Source organism: Schistocerca serialis, chromosome 4, assembly GCF_023864345.2.
Source record: "Schistocerca serialis cubense isolate TAMUIC-IGC-003099 chromosome 4, iqSchSeri2.2, whole genome shotgun sequence".
NCBI lineage: Eukaryota > Metazoa > Arthropoda > Insecta > Orthoptera > Acrididae > Schistocerca > Schistocerca serialis.
Window position 1 is genome coordinate 34,930,039 of NC_064641.1, and position 12,199 is coordinate 34,942,237.

Consider the following 12,199-nt stretch of genomic DNA (forward strand, 5'->3'; position numbering starts at 1 on the left):
AGAACTGCTTAAACCTAACTAACCTAAGGACACCACACACATCCATGCCCGAGGCAGGATTCGAAACTGCAACCGCAGCGGTCGTGCGGTTCCAGACTGAAGCGGGTAGAACCGCTCGGCCACTCCGGCCGGCGGTTGCTCAGTTGGTAGAGCACTTGCCCGCGAAGGTCAAAGGTCCCGAGTTCGAGTCTCGGTCCAGCGCACAGTTTTAGTCTGTGGCATATTATATTGAGTGGGACCTTAGACATTTTGTTCTCGACCACAAGCACGTAATTAAGATTCTTTTGCCTCGCTGTGGCAGTGAGCCTGGGAATGATGTCGACGGGCATCGTGCTGGCGTGGTCGTCGCCGGCGGTGCCCAAACTCCCCCACCTGACGGCCGCCGAGGCGTCGTGGGTGGGGTCTCTGCCGTCGCTGGCGGCGGCGCTGGGCCCCTGGCTGGGCGGCTGGGCGGCGGACCGCGTGGGGAGGCGCACCACGACGCTGATTGCAATGCTGCCCATCAGCGCCAGCTGGGTCGCGCTCATGTTCGTCGAGTACTCGCCCACCTGGCTCTGCGTCGTGCGCTTCATCTCGGGGCTCGGTATCGGCGTCGGAAACCCAGCGCTCAACATGTACGGTGCCGAGATCTTCCAGGTATGAGTGTTTGGGAGTGTCTATCAAATCCTCCCGGTAATAAACAGAAAACTGAGAACATCTTACGTGACGATCAGTTTGGCTTTAGGAAAGGTAAAGGTACCAGAAAGGCCCTGCTGGAGTTACGCCTGATAATTCAAGCAACACTAAACAAATACTCTGAGGGGACAAAAGTCATAGGATAGCGACATGTACCGTAACTGGGTAACCTCTTTTGATGCTAGTCAGTTGTCAGGATGAGCATTACTGCAAAGGGAATTTGATTCTGAAGCATTATGTCAGGGTGAAAAACACTAAATAAATTGAAACTTCCTGGCAGATTAAAACTGTGTGCCCCACCGAGACTCGAACTCGGGACCTTCGTCTGTCGCAGGCAAGTGCTCTACCATCTGAGCTACCGAAGCACGACTCACGCCCGCTACTCGCAGCTTTACTTCTACCAGTATCTCGTCTCCTACCTTCCAAACTTTACTGAAGCTCTCCTGCAAACCTTGCAGAACTAGCACTCCTGAAAGAAAGGATACTCCGGAGAGTTTGGAAGCTAGGAGACGAGATACTGGCAGAAGTAAAGCTGTGAGTACCGGGCGTGAGTCGTGCTTCGGTAGCTCAGATGGTAGAGCACTTTCCCGCGAAAGGTAAAGGTCCCGAGTTCGAGTCTCGGTCGGGCACACAGTTTTAATCTGCCAGGAAGTTTCACATCAGCGCACACTCCGCTGCAGAGTGAAAATCTCATTCTGGAAACATCCCCCAGGCTGTGGCTAAGCCATGTCTCCGCAGTATCCTTTCTTTCAGGAGTGCTAGTTCTGCAAGGTTTGCAGGAGAGCTTCTGTAAAGTTTGGAAGGTAGGAGTCGAGATACTGGCAGAAGTAAAGCTGTGAGTACCGGGCGTGAGTCGTGCTTCGGTAGCTCAGATGGTAAAGCACTTTCCCGCGAAAGGCGAAGGTCCCGAGTTCGAGTCTCGGTGGGGCACACAATTTTAATCTGGCAGGAAGTTTCATATCAGCGCATACTCCGCTGCAGAGTGAAAATCTCATTCCCACTAAATAAATTAGTTTTTCCCTCTTAACAATAACAGGGTGGGTTCTTCCTAGGTTGGTATGAGGTAGAATGAAACAACATTTTTACATAAGAGAACTTTTATTGAAAGATTTGTACGATGCTTTCCTTACTGGATTGTTCTGGCTGGGAGAGCGTTCTGCTGCGTGAGCGGCGGCGTCTGATTACGCCTGGCGGTGTATATCTCGTGTCGCTGTTCCGCCCAGTTGACTGGAGACGCGCATCGTGAGGTGACCCGTCTAATTATTGAGAACGAAGTCGTGAATCGGATGGTGATACCTTGGATGTGGCATCCCAGTGTTTCTCTTCTCTATGCGGCCGCATGTGTCAGTGTTGTGCGTCGGCCAGCAGAGCGGCGCGGCGGGGAAGGCCAGTGTGCCGGACTTGAACAACAGACTCCAGCTTGCCAGGCTTCGGCTGTCAGGTCTTCATCACCAGCTCACAGGTGACTGCTGATGTGAGGCCGTCTCCTTCCCGTCCTCACGAGTCACCCGGGTACGTAAAAATCACTCGTCAAATACCTTCTGACTTCTGTCTTCTGGCGGCGAGGCTGCTGCTTGCTATTCCATTACAGCGGTGGACTCGGTGCTTCTGTGTACGGTGTATTCTCTTCCTGCATGACGGTCTTCAGCACCGACTCAACTGTACTGGAACTGAACTCGAACCGAAACTGAACTGAAAACTACTGTCGGGCCCACTGCGTCTCGCGTATTTATTTACTACTGTTCGCTGGAGGTGAACGAATTCACAGTCATTGCCTCTTCTGTCATGTTGAAAAGCTTCTCGAAGAATCTCCTTAACGTCGGTCATTGGCTCTCGGAATGTAAGCGAGGGCCTTTGATCACATGTGACAATTGAGAAACACGTGAGCTTGTCGGGTGATGCCCTGACGGCTGAATCGACAGCTTCTGGTTATGTGGGGAGGGCGATGGCTTCTCCTGAACGTGCTGTGCTGACTTGCAAGCGCCGGCCGTTGCCACTGCTGCTCTGCCCACTGTTTGCCAGTGTGTAACTCTTCTAAATTAAACTAAGTTTTTCATTTATTTTCTAATTTCTACTTCACTTCACATTGATTTCACTAATTTATTTACCTATCTTAAGCACCACTCAACAGTACATATACAGATCGCGGTAGTATCTTGTACACAAGATATAAAATACAGGGAGCGAAAGGTTATTTACAATTTGTGCAGAAACCAGATGGCAGTTATAAGAGTCGAGGGGCATGAAAGCGAAGCAGTGGTTGGGAAGGGAGTGAGACAAGGTTGTAGCCTCTCCCCGATGTTATTCAATCTGTATATTGAGCAAGCAGTAAAGGAAACAAAAGAAAAATTTGGAGTAGGTATTAAAATCCAGGGAGAAGAAATAAAAACTTTCAGGTTCGCCGATGACATTGTAATTCTGTCAGAGACAGCAAAGGACCTTGAAGAGCAGTTGAACGGAATGGACAGTGTCTTGAAAGGAGGATATAAGATGAACATCAACAAAAGCAAAACGAGGATAATGGAATGTAGTCGAATTAAGTCGGGTGATGCTGAGGGAATTAGATTAGGAAATGAGACACTTAAAGTAGTAAAGGAGTTTTGCTACTTGGGGAGCAAAATAACTGACGATGGTCGAAGTAGAGAGGATATAAAATGTAGACTGGCAATGGCAAGGAAAGCGCTTCTGAAAAAGAGAAATTTGTTAACATCGAGTATAGATGTGTCAGGAAGTCGTTTCTGAAAGTATTTGTATGGAGTGTAGCCATGTATGGAAGTGAAACATGGACAATAAATAGTTTGGACAAGAAGAGAATAGAAGCTTTTGAAAAGTGGTGCTACAGGAGAATGTTGAAGATTAGGTGGGTAGATCACGTAACTAATGAGGAGGTATTGAATAGGATTGGGGAGAAGAGGAGTTTGTGGCACAACTTGACTAGAAGAAGGAATCGGTTGGTAGGACATGTCCCGAGGCATCAAGGGATCACAAATTTAGCATTGGAGGGCAGCGTGGAGGGTAAAAATCGTAGAGGGAGACCAAGAGATGAATACACTAAACAGATTCAGAAGGATGTAGGTTGCAGTAGGTACTGGGAGATGAAGGAGCTTGCACAGGATAGATTAGCATGGAGAGCTGCATCAAACCAGTCTCAGGAGTGAAGACCACAACAACAACAACAACAAGATATAAAAGGGCGCAATGTTGGAGGAGCTGTCAGTTATACTCAGGTGAATAATGTGAAAAGGTTTCCGATGTGATTATGGCCGCACGATGGGAGCTAGACGCATGGGACATACTATCTAGGAAATCGTTAGGGAGTTCAATATTCCGAGATCCACAGTGTAAGGAGTGTGCCGAGAGTACCAAATATCGGGCATTATCTCTCTGTGGGCAAGGCAGTGCGCGACGACTTTCAGTTGGTGAACGAGATAAGTGGCGTTTGCGTAGAGTTGTCAGTGCTAACAGACAAGTAGTACTGCGCTAAACAACCGCAGAAATGAAAGTGCGACGTGCGACGAACGTATCCGCTGTGACAGTGTGACGAAATTTGGAGTTAATGATCTTGAAACGCCCGCTAAATCACGCAGGGCTAGCAGGTAATTAGGGCTGTGGAAAGGGCCAAGGGAGTGCGGTCGAATTCATTTCACAATCGTAATTTATTATCATTTATTTCACAAATACACCTTTGAAAGAATTAAATTTGCTTCGTGGCTGAAGGCCTCCAAACAGATGCTTTAGAATAAGTTCGATTTCGAAAAGACATGACACACAGTTAAATTTTCGATTAAGATAAATCGAATACATATATGAGATCAGCATGCGGAGCAGCTGAAGACCGCCGGATTAAATCTTCAAAATTCCAAATATACTAAGATGATTACTGAAGGCAGAAGGCCACAATGTTTTAAGATGCTAAATGACTGATGGCCCGCAAGATGCACAGAAAGAGATAAACGCAATAAAATGGCTGAAGACCACAATGTTAAATTCTGAAAATTAGGGAAATATATATATTGCAACAATCGGTAAAACAATACATTAAGTTTACAAATTTGCTTTTGGAACACCAACGGCGGAAGACCCACAATAACTTGTAAAATCTTTCAGAGGAAATTACAATAACCTTTCAAGAAGGAAACTCTGAGAACATGTTCCCAGGGCTGAAGGCCCTCAATTAACCTTGCCCAATTGAAAATATAAAATACAGTAAAGCCCCAAAAAAAACCTTTTAAAATAAATTACAACATTAACACTGCCAAAGAATAATTAAGGGAACAGCACTCAGGAGCCTCCAGGGGATCGGTCTGCCCTCCTTCACTTAGGCGAGACGGGCAGTGATCCCAACTACACTCGATTCGTCCGAACCCAACAAAGGGACAGTCACGGACCCACCGACCAACAGCTTGCTTGCCACGACGGAGTACACGAGGATTCAAGGCCCCCAAAAAAGTTACAAGTATCACTATCTCCAAACAAACGCGTATGTGAACTGAGCTGCTAAAACTACACACCATGTTGGGCAGCAACAACCGGTGAGGAAAAGACAGTGCCTAAAAATTACGTTAGCAGCTAGGGCAGGTAACCAGAACACTAACGGCCACAATGCAGAAAATTCCGCTGGTGCACTTAACTATCGATAAATTAATTTAATCAATACCACCTGACGGCAGCTATCTCAAACACTTTACTCGTTGTTGCTCACAGGAAAACCTCCACAGCAACGCCGGAACCAACAAGGTAATGCTCAAAACGACTTAACCTACACGACCGTCCTGGGTCGGCGAGCGACGATGCTCGTACCGATCGGACAGCTCCAGATAGACTCCGGCACTGCGCAGAGACCGCCAGCGGCCTAGTCGACTACGCCGCACTGAGATGTCCTCGGACCAACCGACCGATCAACAACCCACCAAAGTTCAGGCCCGGCTTAAGTGATGCGTGGCAGCAACGGTCGGTCGGGCGATGTCCAGGCAGGGCTCACTGCTGCTGGAAGCCGGCGACTGGCTGGTGCGGGCTGCGCTCCAGACGCGTTGCAACTGACTGCCAGGGCCCAACTCACGACCCGAACTGCCGCCGTGAACTCTCGTCTTCCCACGTCCCGTTTTTTTTTCCCTTTATTGATTTTCAATTCCCCCTGAAGGGAGCGGGCTGGCAGCAGCTTAGTACGCTGCTCTACAGCCTACAGACTTTTATTTTAAAAACGGAAGAAGAAAAGAAACAAGAAAAACAGGCGATAAAACGGTGACGTAAAGTGTAAAATGGCGGAAAAATACGAAAAGTTAAAACAGAAAGCAAAAGGGGTTGGCAATGTTAATAAAAGACACAGCAATCAGACAAGTAACTTAGTACACACACAATTAAAAAACACGGCGACAGTCTGGTTTCTGTATGCAAGAGATAAAAAGCACACTCAGCGACAGTATGATGGCCGTTCGCAACACTTCCCAAAAAACACAACACGGAACACTCACTGTAAAACACTCACTGTAAAACATGGCACGAAAAGGGCGGCACAAAGAAGACACTCCCGAGCCAAAGGCAGATGGTGGGGGGGGGGGGGGGACCTGGAGGAGGGGGAAGAACAAGGAGGGAGGAAGGAAAAAAACGAAAAGGGGGGGGACCAAGGAGGGAGAGGACTAATAAAGGGGGAGAGGGGCAGGGCAGACGCGAGAGGGAATGAGAGGAGGCAGAGGAGGGAAATGCTAAAGGACTCAGGGGAGAGAAGGGGGCAGAGAGAGGGGAGGTGGGGAAAAAAGAGGATGGAATGGGGGGAGAGGGAGCCCGGGAAAAGGACAGAGGAAACGAGGGGCAGTGAGGATCAGAGTTGATAGGAGGGATAAATGGAGGGAGAGAGGTATCATCTGGGAGGGGGAGTTGATGGAAGCCACCTTGGGAAAGGAGATGAAGGGTGTAGAGATGGAGGGTAGGGGGGACACAACAGTGAAGACGTGGCAGGGGGCGGGGATGGGAGAGGAGAGGAGCAACCAGGGGGTGAGGGGGATCAAGGCGGCGGGAGGTGTAGAGGATGCGGATATGTTGGAGGAATAGGAGCAGATGGGGGAAAGGAATGAGATCATAGAGGATCCAAGTGGGGGACGGGAAGCGTATACGGAAGGCGAGGCGGAGTGCATGACGCTCAAGGATCTGGAGGGACTTATAGCACGTTCCGACTGACTCCCTCAGCATGCCAACAACATCTAAAATAGTCGTCAGTGAAAATAACGCCAACTACACACACAACCTGACAAACACTTGCACGAAGACCTGAGCGATACCGAACAGTAACTAAGCAATCATGAAGACAAGTCGGGAGTCGATGCACATACATACACAGCCGACTCATGAACGATCAGTGAGCCAAAACGCGTCATCCGGCTCAAGTGATGCGTGGCGGCAGTGGTCGGGCGAGCCATGCCGACGCAGACCTCACTGCTCCAACCCGACTGCACTAGTACCGCATTACAACTCCCCGACTGGCAGGCCCGGACTGCGCTCCAGACGCGATCCAGCTGACTGGCAGACCCGAACTCGCGACGTGAACTCTCTTACGACAGACAACGACCGGAAAGTCAAAGCAGTTGAGCAAAGATACAACGAGATGGGATACATCGATAAGCGTTGCTAACGCCACTCACGGTCAGGCAAAGCAGTAAATCAGTGACAGTAGTAATTTAAATTATCGTAATGAGGTCGAAGTATATAAAAAACAGGTCGTAAAATAAATGATGGCGGGAACAGGAGCAACGCACGGCTCAGATCTGTGGCAGCAGAAGACCGACGCAAGTGCCTTTGCTAAACACACCATATCGCCTGCAGCGTGTCTCCTAGGCTCGTAACCACATCGGATGGACTCTAGACGAAGCCTGGTCAACTGAGACCTGATTACAGTTGGTGAGAGTTGATGGGGAGCTGATGGTAGGGTCCTAATGTGGTGCAAACTCCACGAAGCTATGGAGCCAAGTTATCACCGAGGCAGTTTGCAAGCTGTCGGTTGGCTCCATAGTGATATGGGCTGTCTTTACGTGGAATGGACTGGATCCTCTGGATGTTTGGCTACAAGGAGGCCTTTTTGATTCCCACAAAAAGGTGGAACTTTTATGCATGACAATGCGGCGTGTTTCTGAGCCACTGTTGTTCGCGAAAGTTTTGGAAAACATTGTGGACAGTTCGAGCGAATGGTTTGGTCACCCAGATCGCCCGACATGAATCCTATCGAACATTTATGAGACACAATCGAGGGGTCATTTCGTACACACAATCCTGCACCGGCACCACTTTCGCAATTACTGACGGCTATAGAGTCAGCATGGCTCAATATTTCTGCGGGGAACCTCCAACGCCTTGTTGGATCAATACCACTTCGAGTTGCTGCACTAAACCGGGCAAAGGGTGGTGCGACAGGATATTAGAAGGTATACCGCGATACCTTTTGTCACATCAGTGTATTGTTGCGTCCGCCTGCTTTAGTGGACAATATATGTTCATGTACATTCGGTAGAACAAGTTTAATTAACCAGAAACAATACGTCGTCTCCGACGTGTGTTAAGTACCATGTAAAAAAAATTACTTTTGAAAGACAATTCGTTCTTAATGGGAATAAACAGTTTTGAAAAGTAAGCGTCTTCTCGAGTATGAAAGTAACAGCAACACTTATATGTAAGCAGACGGCCTCAATGAGATGTAACTTCTTGGATAATGAATCAACGTCAATACTAACTGAAGGCTGACGCCCTTTAGGAAAATGACTCCTACTGGAAAAATCACTAAATAGATTGGCCGTCACCAAAATAGGTACATAATGGTGTAGGTTTTAGTTCTGAGTAACTATTATTTTTCGGCATTTGTTTGGTCTTGGTTACAACAGATGTTTTATTTTCATTTTTTACTAATAACCGGGTTAAAAAACAGAAATATCAATTAATTATCCATAATAGCAGTACCAAAAATTTTTGGTTTTCAAATAAACCTCTTTTTAAAAATAGTAATTTTTATTCCCTAAATTTCCATTGCTTTAAAATTTTGCATTATTATAGGACATGGAAAAGTGATCAATGCTACTTTAATAACAAAAACGAGCAACACACACATGCGATAAGAACTGGTAAGGCATTGCTGATGCAATAACGGAACTGTCAGCATTTGACGTGGTATTTCGATGGCATGCGTGTACATACGGTGTGCGAGGCACGCCCCATCTGGTCTATATTGTAGTTTCTCCCCGTCGTCGTCGGAATTTTGTCGTATTACAGAGTGGCATCATCCATAGTCTGGAAGTATTTTGTGAAGTGCGGTATCAACGAAGTGCAACGCCCCATTTGCTTTAAAAGATTAGGCCTAATAACGGGAGGAGCTACAACAGACTTGAGACACCACATAAGGAGAAAACTTAAAATTTAATAGTTCGTTCATAATTGACAATAAAAATAGAAAGTAGTTGATGTCTTGCCAGTGTCTACGTGATATCCCCTTATTTGCTTGTAGGTCTTGGAGATGATCAAATTAACACAACAGATATAATTCTTCAACGTCAGGTTTCATCCTTCAGCACTGAATACTCGCAATGCCCAAAAGAGCTTTGATTCTCTATTACAGCATGATTTTTGAGCATATCTACGTCATGACTTCCTGGTAATCAGGCTCGTCCTCCCTCTTTCCTGGCAGGAAATGAAGAAGATAAATGTAAATAAACAGCACACTGTGTGTAAACTTCTACGCATATTACTTGTAAATAAGCTGGAAAACAGCAATGCTAGACAAGGCGGTAAACAAGTTTACTTCCATATCTCCTTAAGATGGCTTCTCCTGCCCCAGGTTCCCTACCTCGAATTATTCAGTGGAGCATTCTCTGTATCCTGCTACAATTTTACACGCTCTTACGGAAACAGTATGCAGAGCAGTGGTTAAAGTCAAAGGAGGCGATTTTGAAGAGAGTAAAATTTGACTGCGTGCATTTTTCTTTTTTTTTGGTCATCAGTCTTCTTACTGGTTTGATGCAGCCTGCCACAAACTCCTCACCTGTTCTAACCTCTTCATCTCAGAGTAGTACTTCCAACCTATGTCCTCAATTAGTTGCTGGATGTATTCCAAACTGTCTTCCTCTACAATTTTTGTCCTCTACAGCTCCCTCTAGTACCATAGAAGTCATTCCATCATGTCTTAAAGATGTCCTATCATCCTGTCCCTTATCCTTATCAGTGTGTTCCACACATTCCTTCCCTCTCCGATTCTGCTCCTCATCCCTTACCTTATCAGTCCACCTAATTTTCAACTTTCGTCTGAAGCTCCACATTTCAAATGCTTCAATTCTCTTCTGTTCCGGTCTTCCCACGGTCCATGTTTCACTACCATACAATGCTGTACTCCAGACGTACATTCTCAGAAATTTCTTCCTCAAATTAAGGCTAATATTTGATATTAGTAGACCTCTCTTGGCCAGGAATGTCCTTTTTGCCATTGTTAGTCTTCTTTTGATGTCCTGCTTGCTCCGTCCGTCATTGGTTATTTTACTGCCTAGGTAGCAGAATTCCTTAACTTCATCTACTTTGTGACCATCAATCCTGTTTCTCGCTGTTCTCATTTCTACTACTTCTCATTACCTTAGTCTTTCTTCGATTTACTCTCAATCCATACCCTGCACTTATTAGACTGTTCATTCAGTTCAGCAGATATTGTAATTCTTCTTCACTTTCGCTCAGGATAGCAATGTCATCAGCGAATAGAATCATTGATATCCTTTCACCTTGAACTTTAATTCCACTCCTGAACCTTTCTTTTATTTCCATTATTGCTTCCTCGATGTACTGATTGAACAGAAGGGGCGAAAGACTACATCCTTGTCTCACACCCTTTTTATAACGAGCACTTCGGTTTTGGTCATCCACTCTTATTATTCCCTCTTGGCTGTTGTACATATTGTATATGACCCGTCTCTCCCTATAGCTTTCCCCCACTTTCCTCAGAATTTCGAACATCTTGCACTATTTTACGTTGTCAGACGTATGCAAATTGGAACTAGAAATGTTAGAAATACTTACACGTCAGATTTGGAAACTTTTATTGAAACTAAATACATGCAGTCAAAATGTACCCTCCTCAAAACAGCCTCCTTTGGCTTTAATCACTGGTCTGCATTCGCGAGATATTCTTGCTGTCACCTTCATCAGGGTTTCCTCGGTGATATGCCGCCATTCCTCTTGTAGTCTTGTCGAGAGGCGATGAACGTTTGTATTAGGCCTTGATTTAACTGCTCTATCCAACAGATGCCAAGCAGTTCAGTAGGATTATAGTCAGGGGATTGGGACGGCCAGATCATATTTTTCAGTTCCTTCTTTGCCAAATACACTTTACTCAGTTTTTAAGTGAGTTTAAGGTTGTTATATAGCTGTAGGACGAATACCTTGCCAATCAAACGTCTTCCACATGGCTTTGCTTGATACTGTAGAATGCGACGGTAATCCTCTTTCTTCATTGTTCTGTTTATTTGTAGAAGATCATCGGTCTTACCGCCACCAAAACATCCCCAGACCATGAGAGAACCCTTTCCATGCTTTAATGTTGGTGATACACATTGGTGTAACATTCGTTCACCTGGCAACCGGCGAGAAAACTCGCATCGCTTTGTGCGAAAGACCTCAAATTCGGTTTCGGTAGTGAAAAGTAACTTTTTCCATTCATTTACTGCCCAACTTTCATGTTGTCTGCTCATAGCCTCTCCTGCGTACTATTACCCGTCAGTAATGGTTTCTCAGCCGCCGCACGCCCGTTAAGGTTCACTGCCTGAAGACGTCTTTTCAAAGTACTGATACTCACCGGATTTCCCCTATTAAGGTTGAGTTCTCCCACTAAAACTGGCGCTGTTTTTGAAATTGTAAATTTGATTTGTGTTAAGGTCTTATGGGACCAAACTGTTGAGGTCATCGGTCCCTAAGCTTACACACTACTTAATCTAACTTAAAGTAACTTACACTAAGGATCACACACACACACACACACACACACACACACACACACACACACCCATACCCGAGGGAGGACTCTAACCTCCGACGGAGTGAGCCGTGCGAACCATGACAAGATGCCCAAGACCGCGCGGCTACCCTGTGCGGCTGGCTCTGTTTTGAATCCATCACGTTTACTTCTGACTACTATTTATTTGTCATCACTTTTTTATGTAACTTTTGGCCCACCCTTTCGAGATCGATCCATATTCTGGCCAGTATCCGCATGATTTTGCAAGGTGTAATGGACACACCCCAAGGAAACATGTTCTTGGAGTGCTGTTTGTCGTATATTAAGAGCGGATGCACGAAAAGACACAATTTCAGAACGTTTCTCTGTTGAAAGCTCCTTTCTTCGTCCCATTATCGATGAGCAAATGTTCACTCTTTTATATCTCGTGAAAAAATCCAAGCCCATCTCTTATCTGTATCCGTGTTTACAGATTTATTGACGTCCTATGAACGCCGTCTAGTGAGGAAAATAAGCGGCATGCAGTGCTTGGAACGCGAAGAGCATAACAACGGA

The 12,199-nt window shown here is 46.1% G+C and overlaps 1 protein-coding gene across 1 annotated transcript in view; it reads left to right on the forward strand.

Moving 5' to 3' along the window:
- Window positions 1–315: 315 nt before the first annotated feature.
- LOC126474205 (facilitated trehalose transporter Tret1-like) overlaps window positions 316–12,199 on the forward strand; it is a 64,485-nt gene continuing 52,601 nt past the window's right edge. Inside the window, exon 1 of the mRNA XM_050101669.1 lies at window positions 316–636. Coding sequence (XP_049957626.1) covers window positions 316–636 — 321 coding nt within the window. The remainder of the gene's footprint in view (window positions 637–12,199) is intronic.